The 21491-nt window shown below is 45.8% G+C and overlaps 1 protein-coding gene across 1 annotated transcript in view; it reads right to left on the bottom strand.

Moving 5' to 3' along the window:
• RFC1 (replication factor C subunit 1) overlaps positions 1 to 21491 on the bottom strand; it is a 143089-nt gene that overhangs the window by 33668 nt on the left and 87930 nt on the right. The window contains exons 7-8 of the mRNA XM_082269212.1: positions 7892 to 7966; positions 105 to 186 (exon numbers count right to left, since the gene is read on the bottom strand). Coding sequence (XP_082125338.1) covers positions 105 to 186; positions 7892 to 7966 — 157 coding nt within the window. The remainder of the gene's footprint in view (positions 1 to 104; positions 187 to 7891; positions 7967 to 21491) is intronic.

Genomic DNA, 21491 nt, shown 5'->3' with positions numbered 1-21491 from the left:
TAAAAAGAAAAGTTAAAACACAGAGGATAAAGAAATAAAATTGAGCATTCCTTTCATTCTCACTTTTGGTCAAAACTGTATACATTTTATGCTATGTCCATTACCTGGAGAAATCCTTTTTTCGCCCTTTACTGGGCTTATTCCAGCAGCTGCCGAGCTCTGCTTCTTTGGGCTGACTTGAAGTCCCTATATTAAACATTTAAGCATGTTACTAAGTAAAGTGTATGCATAGGTATATGGCTTGTTTAGTCAGCTACTAGGGAAAATATTGCATCTATCTGGGTTAACAATTTTTTAAATAGTCTTATGCATGTTCAAAGCTAACCAATACCTTTGAAAGTATTCCAAGGACGAAAAAAAAAAAAAAGTTAATTATATGTTGGTAAATATACTGCTGTACAGAACACAATATATTTAATGTACTGCCCTAAAAATGTGAAAAACCATCTGAATCAGATGCAGTCAATCTGTAACAGGGCTATGAAAAAGGTAATGGCTTCTAATGTGGATGTCTGATGTTTTTAAACCTTCCAGTCACCATGACTCTTACCACTACTAGAAAAAAATTGGATTTTTGTCTTACCGTAAAATCCTTTTCTCTGAAGTTCATTGACGGACGCAGTCTTCTTGTTCTCAATAGCATTAGGGTTATGCTGCCCCCTACAGGAGTAGGACACTAGGCAGAAGTTCTGGCTACGCCTATGGGCAGTCCCAGGGGGTATACCCTCTCTCCCTGCTATAGGATGTCAGTTTTATATCAAAGCAGTGTCAGATAAAAAAATACGAACCCAACTCAATAATAGAGGGGTGGGTACTACATCCATCATTGATGCTTAAAAGAAAAGGATTTTACGGTAAGACAAAAAAATCCCATTTTCTCTACCGTTCATTGACGGACGCAGTCTTGTTCTCAATAGCAGTAGGGACGTCCCAAAGCAGTGCCATAAAACATGAAGGGTGGGAACAGCAGAAAATAATTCCCAAAGGCTTAACCACAGCCAACATAGGACTCATCAGAACAACAAAAGGACACCCACCTAAAAAAAAAAAAAAAAATAATAAACACCCTCTAGGGTGACTAAGAAACCCCCTCAAACAGCAGCTTGCAAAACTTTTCGGCCAAAAGAGGCATCTGCAGATGCTAGCACATCCACCTTATAAGATTTTGTGAAGGTATGAACAGACGACCAGGTAGCCACCTTGCAAACCTGAACCACAAATGCCTGATGGCGAAAAGCCCAGGAAGCACTAAGCGCCCAAGTAGAGTGCGCCTTAACAGGGAAAGGTGGAACTTGACCCTTAGTTGAATAAGCCTGCACAACCGTCTGTCTGATCCATCTGGAAACAGTCGCAGCAGACGCAGACAGCCCTTTCTTTGGTCCATCCGTGAGGACAAAGAGCGAATCTGACTTTCGAAAAGACTCAGTACACCCTGATTGCCCGAACCGCATCCAAAGTATGCAATGCAAATCCCTTAGGTAGTTTAGGCTTAGGACACAAGGAGGGTAACACAATGTCCTCATTTAAATAGAAACCCCCTTCGGAAGGAAGGACAGATCCGGACGAAGTATCACTTTATCCCTGTGAACCACCAGATAGGGAGGACAACAGAACAACGCTGCCAGTTCAGACACCCTGCGCGCAGAAGTAATAGCCACCAAGAAGGCCATCTTCTGAGATAAAAGTAAGCAGGGGAATCTCCCAAATATTTTCAAAAGGAGGTATCTGGAGACCCGACAGAACCAAATTAAGATCCCAAGGTGGCAACAGAGGTCGCACCAGAGGAGCCAAATGTCGCACCCCCTGGATTAAACTACTTACCAGGGAATGGGTGGCTAATGGCCTTTGGAAAAAAAAATTGCCAAGGCCGAAACCTGACCCTTGATAGTACTCAAGGCCAAATTTTGATCAACCCCCCGTTGAAGGAAAGCCAAGATCCGAGCCACAGAGTAAGAGCAAGGGGGAACCCCCAGAGACTCTCACCACGCAATATACGACTTTGAAGTGCAAAGTTGCTTTTCTCGCTTTAAGCAGAGTGGGAATCACAGAAGCAGACAATCCCCTGTCCTTCAGCACCTGGCTTTCAACAGCCAAGCTATCAAAGCCAGCGACCGTAAAGCAGGATGGAAGATTGGTCCTTGAGACAGCAGATCCTCCCTGAGAGGAAGTCTCCAAGGAACGTCTGCGACTAGCCTGACCAGGTCGGTGTACCAAACCCGGCGAGGCCATTCCGGAGCCACAAGAATGACCAGAATCCCTTCCCCCTCGAATTCGGCAAAGAAGTTTCGGCAGCAACTTGAGCAGAGGAAAAGCATACATCAGCCGATACTGACTCCACTGAGCCACCAATGCGTCCTGTGGCATCTGCCAGAGGGTCCCCCGAGAGTGGGCCACAAACCTCTGCACTTTCCTGTTGATCAGAGACGCCAACAGATCTACGTCTGGAGTGCCCCAATGAAGGCACAGCTGCTGGAACACCGCTGGATGGAGAGACCATTCCCCTGAAGCCAAGGTCTGCCAGCTGAAGTAATCCGCCTGCCAATTTTCCACTCCCTGAATGTGAACGGTGGAGAGTGCGGGAACAAAGCGTCTGCCCACCGAAGGATGCCTGCCACCTCCAAGGCCGCAAGAACACTTCTGGTGCTCCCTTGGTGATTGACATAAGCCACATCTATGGCATTGTCCGATTGAATGTGCACTGGACAGCCCCAAAGGTGCTCCGTCCAGTGGATTTGGCAAAGCCTAATCGCTCTCAGCTCCAGAACATTGATCGGTAACCTGGATTCCTCCAGAGACTAGACCCCTTGAGCAGCAAGCTTGTCCATAACACTCCCCCCCCCCCCCCACACGGACAGACTGGCATCCATGGTGATCACTGTCCAATATATGGGGAGGAAAGATTTTCCTTGTTTGAGCATTGGGGACCAAAGCCACCATAACAGGGACCCCCCTGGTCACCTGGCTCAGATTGTCCAGAGAACTTGGATCTTTGTTCCATTTGAGAAGAATTCCCTTCTGGAGTATTCTCATGTGAAATTGGGCGTAAGGTACCGCCTCGAAGTTCAACACCATCACTCCCAGAACTCTCATACAAGTCCGAAGGGACGACCATTTGCTGTACAGCAATAGCTGAATCGCAGACTAAAGTTTTGACCGGAGGAAGAAACACCCTGGCCGAGGACAAGTCCAAAGTCAGGCCCAGATAGTCCAGCCTCATGGAAGGAACCAGGGACGACTTCTGGAGATTCACAATCCACCCAAACTCCTCCAGAGTTCTCATGGTGAACTCTAAGTTTGTCACCAGTGCCATGGGAGACTCCGCACGGAGAAGCAGATCATCAAGGTAACCCAGGACCGATATCCCCCGCTGGCGTAATAAAGCCAGGATAGGAGCAAACACCTTTGTGAAGACCCGAGGAGCAGAGGCGAGACCAAAGGGTAACACCAAAAACTGATAGTGATCCTTCCCCACGGCAAAATGCAGAGACCGTTGAGGTCTTGCACATATTGGGACGTGAAGGTAAGCATCTTTGATGTCTATGGAGCCAGGAAATCCCCCTGGTGTAGGGAGGCCACTACCGTGCGAATTGATTCCATCTTGAATTTTTGAACTCGCATAAAGCAATTCAGAGCCTTCAGGTTCAGAATTGGACGCACCTTGCCCTCCTTCCTGGTGACCGTAAACAGGTTGGAGTAAAAGCCCTGAAACGTTTGAGAATGGAACCGGAATGATTACTCCTTGTTGTACCAGGTCCTGTACTGCCCCAAAGAGCCTGTAAGTGATCCGGGGACAGTCGCACATTGGAAGGGAAAAACCTTACCGGAGGGACTGATCGAAACTCGATCTTGTAGCCGGACTGTATGACCTTTTGCACCCACTTGTCTTGTATCTGGGATAGCCACACATCCGAAAACCGGCAAAGATGTCCCCCCACCCCAGATACGGGTGAGGGTGCACCTTCAGGCCGAAGGGGCCTTATCTGCAGGTCTGGAGAAACCTGAATTCTGTTTGCCAGATCAGGGTCGCTTGGAGCCACCGGAAGAGGCCTTGAAAGAGTTTGATCCTTTATCACTCATCCCTGAGGGATGAAAAATCTTTATGTGCTGAAAAGGAGGGACCCCGTATGCGACGAGGGTCCTTACCCTTGTTAGCCTGTGGAAAAAGGTATTTTTACCCCCTGTAAGAACTTCAATATCATCAAGGGTAGCCCCAAACAGGCGATCACCCTGAAAGGGTAGATTAGTCAAAGTCTTCTTAGAAGTCTGATCTGCAGACCAGCATTTTAGCCACAGTATATGCTGGAGGACCATTGCCAACACCGACAGTCGTGCCAATATTGGAGCTGCATCCAGCGAGGCATCGCAAACAAAATGCAGCCCCTGGATCAACTGGTCCGTCAGCTCCTGAAAGGCAGGGGGAAGTTGTACCCCCTCCAGGTCACGGCGTAGTAACTTGGCCCATTCAGTCAAAGTTTGTGACACAAGGGCAATAGTAAACACTGGTCTGAGCGCAGTGCCTGGGAATACATATTACGAGCCACAGACTCTGCCTTTCTATCCACCGGATCCTTAAAGGACGGGGAATCCTCCACTGGAATCATGGTAGCTTTATTCAGTCTGGAGACTGGAGGGTCCACCGTAGGTGGCACAGTCCACTTCTTAACATCGGACTCTTCAAAGGGGTAGTGCCTAGCAATCCGCTTAAGCACCCCAGAGGAACGCTTTGGACGGTCCCACTCTTTTTTGACCATGTTGTCAAAATACGCGGGAAGGGGGAAAACCTTAACTACTCTGGATGGATTGCGAGTGCCAAAAGTAACATGCGCCTCAGTCGTGGTCACAGCTGTGTCCTCCATTTTCAGGGTTTCACGCACAGATACAACCAGTGCGTCCATTAGCGTCTTTTCCTGCGCAGTGGCGGAGGGAGAGGTGTCAGAGGAGACAGGATGTGAGGTAGTAGACCCGGCAGGGAGACCCATGTCTGCAGTGGCTGAATTAGATTCAGAATCTGACACATCAGATGAGGCAGAGGTAGGAGGGGAGCGTTTTTTGGGACCCCGTCCTTTACAGGCCACCTCCACCTGGGACTCAAAGGATTCCAAGACCGACAACAGTGCATCTATGGATAGTTGGGATCCAAAGGGCCCTGCAGCCTCCTTGAGGGGGTCAGATAGGGAAAAATGCTCCGCAGGGTCCATGTTGCACCAGGGGAACCCCGCAGTGCAAAAGTTGAACGTCCCACCGTGTTACAGCGCCCCCAAGAGGTCAGGCAGAATGCACAGAGAGAGGCCTCCCAGACTACCCACCCCACCAAAGATGCACCAGGAAGGCCCAAAACGTCTGCACAGCACGTGTCTGCAGCGATCTCGATCCTCATAGAAAAACCTGAGTGTCAGCACTAGGGGTATAGGGAGGGGCTCCGCCACCACAAAAAATGCCTCTAGGGACTCCAAGAACATGGCCGCCATTGATTTACAATGGGATCTTCCGCAAAACAGCTGTGCCGGGTGGACCAAGATGGCCGCCGATCTCCTCAGCACATGTAGGCTACAAGAAAAGAGTGGCCCCGCATGGCCTACGGAACTTCTAAAGGGCCCTCGAGGGGAACCCCCTCCCCAGCCTTCTGGACAGGATTGACAGGAAGGGGGCCCTGGGGGAAACCGGTTAAACTCTCCTCGCACGATCGATCGATCGTCTGGTAGCCGCAATACCCCCCGCCGACGGCCTACACCTGGTCCCAGACCCCAGGAGAAGCTCCAATCGCCCCAGTAGTGAGTTTGGGGGGGGGGGGTGAAGGGACAGGTCAGTAGGTGGTACGCAACAGGACAGAGGGTAACCAGGGAGCGTGAGTGTCTGACCGTCCCAAGGAGGGGCCCGCTTCCACACCCCAAAACCCGCCGGGGGGGGGGGGGGGATGGGGAGAGGAACAGTTTAGTTTACTCACCATATCAGGAACAGGCGGGCAGGATCTCCTGACAGAACCCCTCACCGCCGAAGTGGGGGAGTCAGCCAATAGGAATGCTGTGACTTGGGCCTAGACCCGGTCGTATGCGACCTGGCGAGATATTTAACTCACAGGGCCAGGCCCCGTCCGGTGGAACTATTTCACGGCCGACCTAGCGCAGAGCTGGGGTCTGCGCGCACTGGCCGGCTGGGATGACCACTGGATCTATATATTCAGCCTGTCGCTCAGATGCGGCATAGTTGCTTGTAGATCTCACAGGGAAAAAATCTGTTGAAAAAAGCTAACTAGAAAAAAAGCTTTTGCCAGGACCAGATATCCCTGCAAGGAACTAGGTCCTTACTCCTGACTAGGCAGATTAAAACTGACATCCTATAGCAGGGAGAGAGGGTATACCCCCTGGGACTGCCCATAGGCGTAGCAAGAACTTTTTTCTGCCTAGTGTCCTACTCCTATAGGGGGCAGCATAACCCTACTGCTATTGACAACAAGAAGACTGCGCCCATCAATGAACGATAGAGAAACCCAGGGTTCATTGTTCTATAGGGTATGAGACGAACACCTATTGGAATTGGGGGCATTTTTTGATGTTGCTCATAGCAATCAACCAGGATTCAACATTTGCTCTCCAAGCCAAGAAACCAAACCAGAAATAGTTATTCAGGAAACATTTCTACTAGCAGCAAATCATTCCAGATAAACTCTGGGATAAGCAGTGAATTTACAAGCAAGCCCAAGAATTATTGCAAAGCAAAAATTTATTTTTATTAGGGCTTTTTTTTTTCTCATAAAAATTATGAGCGATGCAGATTCAAAGCTCCAGAGGATACTCCACAATACCCATAAAAAAATACATTCTGACAAGAGCAATGAGAACCCTGTTCGGTTACATGTTAAAACATAGTGGACTATCTATTGTGGAGAATCAATTGATATTTAGCGAACAATCAGATATGGACTTCTCACCCCCCCCCCCCCCCCCAAACTTTGCAAACAGACATTAGGCTAAACGTGAACGCACCAGGAAAAAGATAGTATTTTCAAAAAAGTGAGTGGTTTCAGTGGAGTCCGATCAGAATTAAAACTACCATCACGTCTACAATAAAGATATTTGACCTTGTGGTAAAGCTGAACTAAAGGCATAAATACTTACTCTCCTCCAATAGTCCAATAACTTGAGGTGACGCGGTCCTTCTTCCACCTTTTTCCCAGCTTCTGGGTGCCAGCCTTCAGACACACTGATTGGCCGGCACGGGATGACATCACCAATAATTGCAAACAGGCAGTTTGCAGTTAAGTGTAATGTTTCCGGAGAAAAGGTCTCTTCTGCCATAAAGAGCATTCCAATATTAAATTTTTTATTTTCTGAAGTCCATCTCCGCTTTAGTGATTGTAAAGTTTTGTTTTTTAAAAAAAAAAAAAAATAAACAAAACATGTTATACTTACCTGCTCTGTGCAGTCCGACCCCTCCTCTTCTCACGTCCCTCTTTGCTGCTCCTGGCTCCTCCCTCCTGTGTCCATTCAAACACAGAGTTGCTGTTCGGCCCCACCCTCTCTCTATCCTGATTATCTGGATGACTGACTGACAGCCGCGGGAGCCAATGGCGCCACGGCTGTGTCTCAGCCAATCAGGTGGGAGAGTCCGGGACGGCCAAGGGACTCATGGACAGATGGGGCTCAAGTATTAGGGGGTGCTGGGGAGGCTGCTACACACAGAAGGTTTTTATCTTAATGCATAGAATGCATTAAGATAAAAAACCTTCTGACTTTACAACTCCTTTTAAGGCTTTGTGAATTGAGCCTATGGTCTGATTTTTGAACAAGGAAGTGGCAGGCCTATTTACATTTTCAGACCTGACTATACAAAAAGTACAAATGGAGTGATCGAGCAAAAAGCACAACAATCAAAAAGTTAACATTCCCCTTACCTTAGTCTTTGGTTTATCCTCCAACATTGCCAGCGTCCGAGCAAATTCCTCATCTTCATGGAGTTGTCTTTCCAGCTGAAAAAAAAAAAAGAGACTGAAATCTAAAACGCAAGTAAAATATTGTTGAAAAGGCCAAGAGAACAAACGGTAGGTACCGTAGGTAGGTAGGTATTCAACCAGCTGGCATCCAACTGCCAATCTCAGCGTCTATGGTTGATCCTGGAAATGCTGAAGCTTAAGCATGCCCCGTCCCTTTAAGGGGGCGGGCTATTTGGCTATGAAATCTTTTGAAAGCTTAAACCTGTCTCAGGTATTTTTGAAAAAGGTGAGTGCAAAAGGAATTAAACAATATTAAAGAAATGCACAGCTCAACTTACTGACCAGCCTGCAACCAACTGACTTATCCTAACAGAATGTGTTAAAAGCAGGGATTTCGTTAGCACACATTTGCAAACACATACATAAGCTACAGAGCCCTGTCAAGGCACCCCAATATTTTCTGTGGACCCAACTCTAAATTTTGAGAGCCTCCACAGTGGAAGCATATGCATTATAATGGATAGGCAGAGGGCAAGTGAGCCTGGTCCTCAAAAGGCACAGGGGCACACTGGACACCCAGCATATAGCACCATGGCAGCAAAAGGTGTCCAGTGCTTCTCCTCACCAACATTTCAACAGTACAAACAAAAGTGCCTTTAAGGAGGGGTGGGCTCCCTCCAGGATCACCTTGCTCTCTTGCCTATCCATTATAATGCACGTGCTTTCATTGTGGAGGCTCAAAATTTAGAATTAGGACTACAGAAAATACTTGGGTGCCTTGATGGGGCACTGTAGCTTACGTATGTATTTGCAAATGTGTGCAAACAAAATGCATTTTTAATGCATACTGTTAGGATAATTTGGTTGGGTGCAGGCTGGTCAGTAGTTTGAACTGGGAATTTCTTTGGGTTTGTTTTGCATGCATTGCCCTTCCATGTGCTCCTTGCTGCAAAGGCCAGTTATAGGGGAGGGCAGTGGCCATTTGTTTGTTAGTATCTGCAATACATGCTGGGTCTGCTCAGACACAGGTTTACGGTCAAGCACCAGCACCAATAGTGGGCCAACTAGTATAGCAGGTATACAGTACAATAGATGTCAATAATGATGTCTTTATAGCAGATGCTCCATCATAGTTTATATGAAATCACACTGATTATTTAGACAAAACTATTAAGCCTTTTTGTGTCTTAAAATATTTGTACGAGAATGACAGGGCCGATTTAAGCTATTTCTTTACTAACTGGAGACAATACTATTTAAAGTGATACTAAACACACACCGTTTAATTTACATCATCTCTTCTCCTTCAGTACATGAATGATGGCTTACATTTTTTTTTTTAATTAAAATACTCTTTTTTTAATATACAGCTGTCAAGTGACCCAGCTCTTTCCCAACCTGTGTGCATGGAAGCAGTGGCAGAAGGAGCTTCTAGTCCTCTTCTGCTGCTCACATGTTAAAAAAAAAAAAAAGCCTTTGGAAAATAACTGAGTAAAAATAATTAAAATCAATAAACATTTTTTAAAGGTCACATATATACACACTTCTCAAAAAAATTAAAAAACAACTTTTTTAATAAGAGTATGGCATCAATTCAAGTAAACTCCTGGGATATTGATCTGGTCAGTTAAGTAGCAGAGGGGGTTGTTAATCAGTTTCAACTGCTTTGGTGTTAATGAAAATAAACAACAGGTGCACTAGACGGGCAACAATGAGACAACCAGGATTCCTGTAAAACAGGAATAGTTTCACAGGTGGAGGCCACTGACCTCTTTTTTCCCTACTCATCTTTTCTGTGTTTCACTAGTTTTGCATTTGGCTAGGGTCAGTGTCACTACTGGCAGCAGGAGGCAACACCTGGACCCTATAGAGGTTGCACAGGCAGTCCAAGTCCTCCAGGATGGCACATCAATACATGCTATTCCCAGGTTTGCTGCGTCTCCCAGCACAATCTCAAGAGCATGGAGGAGATTCCAGGAGAAAGGCAGTTCCTCTAGGAGAGTTGGACAGGGCCGTAGAAGGTCCTTAACCCATCAGCAGGACCAGTATTTGTTCCTTTGTGCAAGGAGGAACAGGATGAGCACTACCAGAGCCCTACAAAATGACCTCCAGCAGGCCACTGGTGTGAATGTCTCTTACCAAACAATCAGAAATAGACTTCAAGAGAATGGCCTGAGGGCCCTACGTCCTCTAGTGGGCCCTGTACTCACTTCCCACAACAGCGGAACTCGGTTCACCCTGAGCAGATGTAAAAGATGTGAAAGGGTCTGGAGAAGTCGTGGAGATGGTTATGCTGCCTGTAACATCATTCAGCATGACCGGTTTAGTGGTGGGTCAGTGATGGTCTTGGGAAGCATATCCATGGAGGGACGCACCGACCTCTACAGTCCAGAGCAGTGATGGCGAACCTTGGCAACCCAGATGTTTTGGAACTACATTTCCCATAATGCTCACTGACACTACATAGTGCATGAGCATCATGTGAAATGTAGTTCCAAAACATCTGGGGTGCCAAGGTTCGCCATCACTGGTCTAGAGGATGTAACCCTGACTGCCAATTAAGTATCGGGATAAAATCCCTGTAGACATGGTCAGACCCTGCACTGGTGTAGTGGGTCCTGGGTTCCTTCTGGTGCATGACAATGCTCGGCCTCATGTGGCGAGAGTATGCAGCCAGTTCCTGAAGATGAATGAATTGAGGAAAAAATGGCCCCCACGCTCCCCTGACCTAAATCCAAAAAAAAAACACTTCTGGGACATTATGTTTCAGTCCTTCCTACGCCACCAGTTTGCACCTCAGTCTGTTCAGGAGCTCAGTGATGCCCTGGTCCAGATCTGGAAATAAATACCGCAGGGCACCATCCGTTGTCTCATTAGGAGCATACCCCGTCAGGCATGTATACAAGCACGTGGGGGCCATACAAACTACTGAGTACCATTTTGAGTTGCTGCAATGAAATTTCAGCAAAATTGGACTAGCCTGCATATTATTTTTTCACTTTTATTTTCAGGGTGTCTTTGAATTCAGCCCCCTGTATGTTGATTTTAATTTCCATCAGACGATGTGGCATCCTTTCATTCCTAACACATTACCCAGTCCATAGCCGAATAGCTATCCAGCATGCTATTTTCCCCCCATTGAGATCTGATGTGTTTTCAAAGTGTTCCTTTCATTTTTTTGAGCAGTGTAATAAAATAAAATCTTTGTTATCTTTTTTACAACATGGTGTGGGTGGATTTCTGCCAATCACAGGCTGTTTCATGCCCCTCCAGCCCGCCCCTATTGTGTTTAGCTGGTTATTGGGCATGTGGAAGGAGGGAAGGAAGTGCAATTTACTACTGGGTATATGGCCCAATGTGTGACTATAGTCACATGGGCTGCTGACATGTGGTCAGGGATGGAAAGCTCAGCATAAAAACACACTGAAAATGGAGCATATGCAATAAGCTGCCAACTGCTGCTCAGCAGAGCCCCCAGCTGCAGTGGGGACATGGACAGGCGGGAGGGACAGAGAACAGTAGGGTCAACCAGTTTTTTTGCAGAACACAGATAATTATTCCCAGAGTGACTGAGTATAAACCGCATTTAATACAATATTTGATAGTTTTAAACGATGTGGGTTTAATGACACTTATTATATCTGAAGGAATAACTTGTTGCATAGAGCAACCAATTGATTTTTCTCCATTCTGGGAAATAAAGGAAGCAATTTGCTGCTATGTGAAGCAAGAACAGATCAATAGATCACTACCAGAAAAGGTAATGAAAAAAAAAAGGAACATTCCCAAATATTTAGCAATAGTGCAACCCTTATCCTTCCTGCTTCTGCAGTGTCTAACACCTGATACACAAGGTCTTAGCTAAGGGCAGTTTGCAATCCATTGCCAACAATAAGACGACAAAGTTCCATCAAGATGTAAAACGTGTTAGTCTTGGCTCAGTTCCTCTATTTTTATCTGATGGCTAAAAAAACATTCCTAACCTGTTTATTTTTTATTAAACTTTATTCTGAGTAACAAATCATACCTTATCGGAGGACATTACCAGCTGGTGTGTGTTTTGTAATCAGTGTCATGACAGCCATAATGGATCGTTCAATGAACACAGAACAACAAAGTCAGAACCGGAGAGGAAATTGTGTAACAGATAAAATGTAGCCTATCTTTGCAGAAAATGATAATCAATATTACTCATGCGCGTATTACATTTATTTTCTTATTCTGGGTAATAGGACTTGGCAGTTGGCATTAAAGTCAAATGGAGAACTCAAAAATATATTTTCAAACGAGCACTTACTATCTTTATGCACAATGAGACCACATTTACACTGGAATAGTTGTACAAAAAACATTTTCAAGGCATTCATGTAGGACTTTAAACATGGCCACAAGGCTATCTCAGATAATTGGTGGCAACAAAGACAAAAATGCTGGAAAGAAGCAGGAAAAGGATCATTGCCAAGTGTACGTAAATAGAGTCCATCCTGCACTGGTGAATGTGCATTCTGCAAGAAAACATTTTTTTTTAATATCAACTTTACCTTACTGCAAACTATACACCACCTCTCAACATACATCTGAAGCCCGGGTATGTAAATACCATCGACAAAACTAGTCCAGAGTTATGGTTAATGAACTTCAGTTAGGTCTACAAAGTAGTGGGGAAAGTCCACAGAAGTTAATCAGTGCAATTTTGGTCTGCTCTTTAAAATTTCCTTGGATGTTGGAGTCCCTCTCAGAGAATGCCTGATGAGAGTTGAGTGGTAACATTAGTACCTATGAGCTTACCATTTGCAAACAGAAAGACCATTTTAGACCTTCTCTGCTAATAATTGTACAGTATAGAATGTGTTAATTTTCAGAGCCAATATCTTCAGACTAATCTACATCAGATATATACTCCTACTTTCAATCTAAAGACTCACATCTATTCCAGGCAGATCCTTGTAAATGGAATCGCTTAACCCCATTCCTGGAAGGAGAGTGAAGGGAAGATCTAAAACCGATATAGTTCTAAAGACACATCTGCACGGCTGATAAGTTCATTCAATTTAAATTTCTTCACCAGCTATATTTCAGGGCTGTACAAAAGTTTTAGACAGGCGTGAAAAATGCTGTAAATTATGAATGCTTTCAGAAACAGAAGTGTTGTTAGTTTATTTTTATCAATTGGCAAAATGGAAAGTAAATGAACAGAATAGAAATCCAAATCAAAATCAATATTTGGTGTGACCCCCCCCCCCTCCCACCCCTTTGCCTTAAAAACAGAATTCTTCAATTGTCTGGCTCAATTCACACTGCTGCGACTTGAGATCTGACTTGTAAAACCCCAAGTCGCATGACATGTGAAATCCCATCCCATGTTTGTCAAAAAGAGTGGTCTTAATTAGCACTACTGAAGTCACTCAGACTTTAGAAAACGTTTTACTATTTTAAGGCGACTGCTATCCAACTTGGAGGCATCTTCCATTAAAGTCTATGGGCATAAGTCAGATCCTCCTCTATATTTATGTGATTTGGATCCAACATTACAGGAAGATTACCCAGGCATTCCCTGTGGTGTAGCCCCTCCCACAGATCAGCTACAAAAGTAACTTCAAAGTTGGATCAATGTAGTACTTAAGTCGCATCAAGTCATCAGAAAATTGCCAGGCAAAGTTCCAGCCTACATCCACAGAAGATCTGTGGTTCATTCTCCAAGATGTTTTGAACAACCTACCTGCTGAGCACCCCTAAAAACAATGTGCAAGTATACCTTGAAGAACTGATGCAGTTTTGAAGACAAAGGGTGGTCACTCCAAGTATTGATTTGAATTTCTTTTCTGTTCATTTACTTTCCATTTTGGTAATTGATAAAAATAAGCAAACACCACTTCTATATATGAAAGCATTCGTTCACACCTAAGATTTTAGCACAGTACTGTACATGCTTGAAATGAGGCAGAAATGGATATAACCCCCACTGCTACATGTAAAAGATGTTCAGCATCACCTGCAGATATACTACATATGTTTTGGACATGCTCCTATGTGATCACATTTTGGGACCAAGCTAGATTCCTGGAAACATGTCTAGCTTTCCAGGGACCCAAAATTCCCAAGATTTGCTGGCTTGGTTTGATAGACTAATATAACCTGTCCAAAAATAAAAAAATAAATGGATTTTTGTCTTACCATAAAATCCTTTTCTCTGAAGTTCATTGACGGACGCAGTCTCTGTCCTTCATAACAGTATGGCTATATTGCCCCCTACAGAACCTGACCCTTAACTGAATAAGCCTGCACAACTGTCTAACTAATTCATCTGGAAATAGTCGCAGCAGACGCAGGCAGCCCTTTCTTTGGTCCATCCGTGAGTACAAAGAGCGAATCGGACTTCCGAAAAGACTCCGTAGTCACCAAATACACCCTGATTGCCCGAACCACATCCAAAGTATGCAGTGCAAATTCCTTAGGATCTTTAGGCTTAGGACATAAGGAGGGTATCACAATGTTCTCATTTAAGTGGAAACTACCTTCGGAAGGAAGGACAGATCCGAACGAAGCACCACTTTATTCCTGTGAACTACCAGATAGGGAGAACAACAAGACAACACCGCCAGTTTCTGACAGCCTGCGTGCAGAAGTAATAGCCACCAAGAAGGCCACTTTCTGGGATAAGGTAAGCAGGGGAATCTCCCGAATATTTTCAAAGGGAGGTTTTTGGAGAACCGACAACACCAAATTAGGGTCCCAAGGAGGTCGCACCGGAGGCGCCAAGTGTTGCACCCACTGGATAAAGTTACGTACCAGGGAATGGGTGGCCACCCGCCTTTGGAAGAAAATTTTGATCAACTCCCCATTGAAGGAAGGCAAAGATTCGAGCCACCAAAGAAAGAGCGAGGGGGAACCCCAAGAATCACACCACGCAATATACGACTTCCACGTATGATGACCGATCTTTCTAGAAGTCGCTTTTCTCGCTTTAAGCAGAGTGGGAATCACTGAAGCAGACAATCCCCTGTCCTTCAGCACCTGGCTTTCAACAGCCAAGCCGTCAAAGCCAGCGACTGTAAAGCAGGATGGAAGATTTGCCCTGGAGACAGTAGATACTACCTTAGAGGAAGTCTCCAAGGAACGTCTGCGACTAGCCTGACCAGGTTGGCGGACCAAGGTTGGCGAGGCCAGTCCGGAGCCACAAGGATGACTGGAATCCCTTGTCTCAATCCTGCGAAGAGGTTTTGGCAGAAACTTGAGAGGGGGAAAGGAATACATCAGCTGATACTGACCCCAAGGAGCCACTAGCACGTCTGTGGCGTCTGCCAGAGGGTCCTGAGAGCGAGCCACAAACCTCTGCACTTTCCTGTTGATCGAGACGCCAACAGATCTACTTCTGGAGTGCCCCTACGAAGGCACAACTGCTGGAACACCTCCTGTGGATGGAGAGACCATTCTCCTCGATCCAAAGTCTGTCGACTGGTGTAATCCGCCTGCCAATTTTCCACTCCTGGAAAGTAAATAGCGGACAGAGCTGGAACAAAGCATTCCGGCCATCGAAGGATGCCTGCCACCTCCAAGGCCACAAGGACACTTCTGGGGCCCCCTTGGTGATTGATATAAGCCACGGCCGTGGCATTGTCCGATTGAATGCGCACAGCCCTGAAGGTACTCCGTCCAGTGGACTAGGCAAAGCCTGATCGCTCTCAGCTCCAGAACATTGATCGGTAACCTGGATTCTTCCAGGGACCAGACTCCTTGAGCAGAAAGCTTGCAGAAAAGACCTCCCCACCCGGATAGACTGGCATCCATGGTGACAACTGTCCAATATAGGGGGGAGGAAGGATTTTCCTTCTTTGAGCGCCGGAGACCGAACCGACCATATCTGGGACCCCCTGGTCACCTGGCTCAGCTGGATCTGGTTGTCCAGGGAATTTGGATCTTTGTTCCATTTGAGGAGGATTTCCTTCTGGAGGATTCTCACGTGGAACTGTGCGAAAGAGTCCGCCTCGAAGGATAACACCATCAGTCCCAGAACTCTCATACAAATCCAAAGGGAGGACCATTTGCTGGACAGCAATAGCTGAATCGCAGTCTGGAGTTTTTGGAGTTTGTCTGGAGGAAGAAACACCCTGGCTGAGGAGGAGTCCAAGGTCAGGCCCAGATAATCTAGTCTCATGGAAGGGACCAGGAACGACTTCTGAAGGTTCAGAATACATCCGAACTCCACCAGAGTTCTCATGGTGACCTCCCAAGTTTGTCACCAGCGCCGTGGGAGACTCTGCACCGAGAAGCAGATCGTCCAGGTAACCCAGGACCGATATCCCCCGCTGGCTTAACAACGCCAGGACCGGAGCTAAGGCCTTTGTGAAGACCTGAGGAGCAGAGGTCAGACAAAGGGTAACGCCACAAACTGATATTTATCCTCCCCCATGGCAAAACGCAGAAACCGTTGATGTCCTGCACATATTGGGATATGAAGGTAGGCATCTTTGATGTCTATGGAGGCCAGGAAATCCCCCTGATGTATACGATCCGGGGACAATCGCACATTGGAAGGGAAGAACCTTACCAGAGGGACACATCGAAACTTGATCTTGTAACCCGACTGTATGACCTTGTGTACAAACTTGTCTTTTATCTGGGACAGAGACAGGTCCGGGAACTGGCAAAAACGTCCCCCCCAGATATGGGTGAGGGCGCACCTTCAACCCGAAGGTCTGGAGAAAACCGATTTCGGTTTGCCAGACAAGGGTCGCTTGGAGCCACCAGAGGGGGCCTTGAAGGCCTTTGATCCCTTATCACTTAACCCTGAGGGACAAAAAAACTGTGTGCTGAAAAGGAGGGACCCCATCTACGAGGGTCCTTACCCTTGTTAGCCTGTGGGAGAAAGGTACTCTAACCTCTGTAAGACCTTTGATAATGTCATCAAGGGTAGCCCCAAACAGGCAATCCCCTTGAAAAGGTAGATCAGACAAGGGCTTCTTGGAGGTCTGATCCACAGACCTGCATTTTAGCCAAAGTATACGCCAAACGACCACTGCCGATACCGACAGTCGCGCCAATAGTGGAGCCACATCCAGCGAGGCATCGCAAAAAATTTGCAGCCCCTGAATCAACTGGTCCGCCAGCTCCGCAAAGACAGGGAGATGTTCCCCCTCCAGGTCACGGTGTAGTAACTTAGCCCAATCAGTCAAGGTTTGTGACACAAGGGCAATAGTAAACACCAGAGTGCAAACCCTGCCAGGGAGTACATATTGCGGGCCACAGACTCTGCCTTTCTATCTGCCAGATCCCTAAAGGACGGGGAATCCGCCACTGAAAGCTTTTTTTCAGTCTGGAGAATGGAGGGTCCACCGTAGGTGGCACAGTCAACTTCTTGATAAGGGACTCCTCAAAGGGGTAGCGTCTAGCAATCCGCTTAGGCACCCCAGGGGGACGCTTTGGGATGTCCCACTCTTTTTGGCCCATGTTGTCAAAATATGCAGGAAAGGGGAAAACCTTTGCCGCTCTGGATGGCTTGCGAGTGCCAAACGTAACCTGCGCCTCAGTCGCAGCTGCGTCCTCCATTTTCAGGGTCTCACGCACAGATACAACGAGTGCGTCCACCAGCGCCTTTACTTGCGCGGTGGCGGAGGGACAGGGGTCATCCTCACTATCAGAGGAGACAGGGCGTGAGGCAGTAGACCCACGTCTGCGGTGGCCCTGGTCTCTCTCTCTCTCTCTCTCTCTCTCTCTCTCTCTCTCTCTCCACCGTCAAAAAAACCCGCCTCTAGGGACTCCAAAAACATGGCCGTCATTGATTTTCAATGGGGATCTACCGCAAAATGGCCGCCGGGCTACGGAGACATGGCCGCCGATCCTATGCAGCACATGGGCTACAAGAAAATGGAGGCCCTGCGAAGCTTCTAGGGACCCCCCCCCCCCCAGCCTCCTGGGCGGGATAGTCAGGATTGGGGGGGCCTTAGTAGTGACCAGTGAGTCCCCCCTGCACAATCGATTGTCCGGTCACCGGCGGCGCACCACCCCCCGCCCCCAACATCGGTATGACGTCTGGTCCCAGCCCCCAGGGTTAGCTGCAAGCGCCGCACATCACCAGTAGGTGAGGGGAGGAGGACAGAAAGGAATCTTGGGGGTCCAACCGTCCTAGGGAGGGGCTCACGCCCACCCCAAAACCCACGAGGGGGAACAATTACTCACCATTCCTGGAACAGGCGGGCACCATCTCTTGACAGAACCCCTCTCCACCGAAGTGTGGGGACTGTCAGCCAATAGGAAAGCTGCGACTTGGGCCTAGACCCGGTCGTGTGCGACCTGGCGAGACATTTAACTCGCAGGGCCAGTCCCCATATGGTGGGACTGTCGCGGCCGACCTAGCGCGGAGCTTCGGTCTGTGCGCGCCAGTCGCCCAGATCTGGCTTAGTCGCTTGTAGATCTCACAGGAAAAAAAAAAAAACGGAACAGGAGGAAAATTAAAAAAAAAAAAAAACTTTTGCCAGGACCACAGAATCCCAGCAAGAAACTAGGTCCTTACTCCTGACTAGGCAGATTAAAACTGACATCCTATAGCAGGGAGAGAGGGTATACCCTCTGGGACTGCCCATAGGCATAGCCAGAACTTTTTTTTCTGCCTAGTGTCCTACTCTTGTAGGGAGCAGTATAACCCTACTGTTATGAAGAACAGAGACTGCGTTTGTAAATGAACGATAGAGAAATTGGATTTGTTGTATATTGCTCTATGCAAGAAAAAAGGTTGTTAGATTAGAAAAGCAAAGCTCCACTCAGGTTTACTCAACTCAAGAGGCTTACTGGTGCACAACATAAAAATAGTATACAATAGCAGGGCTTGACCCCAAAAATGAAGATTTAGCAACCTTGGATTGATGCACTTGGTAATCCAGCCTGGTGGGCTAAGGTTGGGAATGCTTTATCCCTTTCATTAGGGATTTGTTAACTCATTATGTGGTACAAGGTAAAGAAAAAAAATTTATATATATATATATATATATATATATATATATATATATATATATATATATATATATATACATACACACACACACATATACATACACAGTATATATATATATATATATATATATATATATATATATATATATATATATATATATATAATAGAATGTGTATATTTTTTTGGGTCAACTATGAAGGCGCGAATTGAATGTGGGTGTTGTGTGCTTGTGGTATGGTTTCTGTTGGCATAACTGCATGCATGCGATAGGCCAGTTGCATTTAGAGTAAAGTACAGTAAACCCCCCTCCATTGCGGGGGTTACGTTCCGGACCCAGCCGCGAAAAGTGAAATTCCGCGAAATAGAAAAACCCTATTAAAATGCATTGTAGGCATGTTTTTTTACTGTCACTGTACGTGTAGAAGCATTTTAAGGTCTTTAAACACACTTTTAAAACAATAGAAACTCATTTAAACACATAAAAGATACTAAGAGACATAGCAAGAGCTATGGAAAACACAAAAATATTTCATTTTTAATGATTTATATAGTAAAATAACATTACAAAAAAAACCGCGAATTACCGGGACCGCAAAAACTGAACCGCGATGTAGCGGGGGATTACTGTATATGTAAAACACATAAATAAATGCCATCAAAAAAAAAAAAAAAAAAAAAACAAACATTCCAAGCCTGAGGATAACCACCCAGATATAATTTTAAAATGATGGAGCAGTTGTTTTAGGGACACAATATAATGTATTTGGTTCTAGTACTGTTACCTCTACTGTCCAGTGAATGATATGGGTGGTCAGCATGCACTCTCTCGCTATATATATATATATATATATATATATATATATAAAGCATACATACACACACGTGTGTGTGTGTGTGTGTGTGTGTGTGTGTGTGTGTGTGTGTGTGTGTGTGTGTGTGTCAAGGATTTTAACAAACTTTTTTGCAGATTCCTACTTTTTGTTTTGAAGAATTTTAAGAAATCACTGTATTTCACTGTGTCTATGTGGTAAGTGAGAGTGGTTTCATAATTATCAGCTGCTGTGCCTGCAAGGCTCTAATGAAGTACAATTGTAGGGTCTGTATCCCTTTAGACCTGATCTGCTGTTTGGAATATCTCACCAAAATATACATTTTTTGTTGCAGGGGATGCCTGAAACCTGACTTGTCTCTTAGTGCAGGCTTCTGGGAAAATCAATGAGCCAATCACAGAGGCAGGAAATTATGTTTCTGGGGGTGTTCGGTACAGATTCTGTGTACAGAAAACCTCCAGGTAGCCATATTGCATTGCATTTTACAGAAAATTACAGAGCTGCAGATTTAAAAGGAAAGGCAATTTTTAACAACATTCAATCACAATGTGATTTGAGTCGCAATTGTATACACTATATTTTTTATTTTCCCCACGAAAGTCGAGTTACCCTTTAACCATTACTGTTATTGGCCAAACTTGTTGCAGATCAAGCCGCTCAGACAGCTCAGTATGACTTATTTGGACAGCTGTAGATATGAAGATATGGCTTCAAAAGTTTTACCCCTACTAAGAAAAATTCATCAGGGGCAGAGAGAGAAATGCACCTTACATTGGTTGTCAGTGGGAATGTTGGTCTGAATGCTACCCTTTCAGACAGCTAAAAAATAAATAAATAAATAAAAAAAATAAAAAAATCACGGATGGCATGCCGCTGGCTCTGTCAAGTGGTGTTGTCCCTTGACCTATGCAGCCACCATCAAATGGGGAGGTCTGCCAGTTGTAGCTCAAAAAAACCACAGTAACCCCTAAAGGAATCCTGGGTTTCACCAAAGCCGGGCTCAGAATGGCTGAGATTCTCCAGTCTTTTTAGCAGGAAACAATTATCAAGCCATTTCATTTATGTACAAAAATAGTTTCTAATAAACTATAAAATAAATAAAAATCGCAATATATGTGCTTTAAGGTACCTTTAAAGTCCTCTATCTAGGTTTTTTTTTTTTTTTAGAAACAATTTTACCTAGTTTTTTTTTTTTTTTTTTTTTTAAGAAACAATTTTTGTATGCATAGCTTTTCAGGATGTGGTACCGAACAGAAATCTGTCCTTAAAGTGGTAGTATCCCGCTTTTTGACAATTTTACCTACAGGTAAGCCTATAATAAGGCTTACCTGTAGGTACAAATAATATCTCCTAAACCGGCATGGTTTAGGAGATATTTACAGTGCATGCAGCCGCTCTCGCGAGCGGCGCATGCACTCTGAAGGTCCGGGGGGACCTTCAATTAATTTGCCGGAAAATCACTCTCGCGAGCATGCGCGGGAGTGACGTCATCGCGGCTCTGGCCAATCGCGCCGGAGCCGTCTCTTCCGGCCAATCACCGCGCCGGAGCCGCCGAACCCGGAAGAGACGGCGAGGGATCATGGCAGCGCCCGCAGCGATGTCCGGGGGTCCGTGTCGGGGCTTCGTTCTAAGGTAAGTTACACATAATGGGCTAGTATGCGATGCATACTAGCCCATTATGCCTTTGTCTTGCAGGTGTTTTTTTTTTCCCCAAGGGTTTACAACCGCTTTAATAGGACTGACTGTCACCCTCTCCCAAAAAATCCCCCCCCCCCCCAATTTC

The sequence above is a fragment of the Pelophylax lessonae genome (assembly GCF_965119305.1).
Source record: "Pelophylax lessonae genome assembly, chromosome: 1".
Classification (NCBI taxonomy): Eukaryota; Metazoa; Chordata; class Amphibia; order Anura; family Ranidae; genus Pelophylax; species Pelophylax lessonae.
This window is presented reverse-complemented; position numbering and strand designations above follow the sequence as displayed.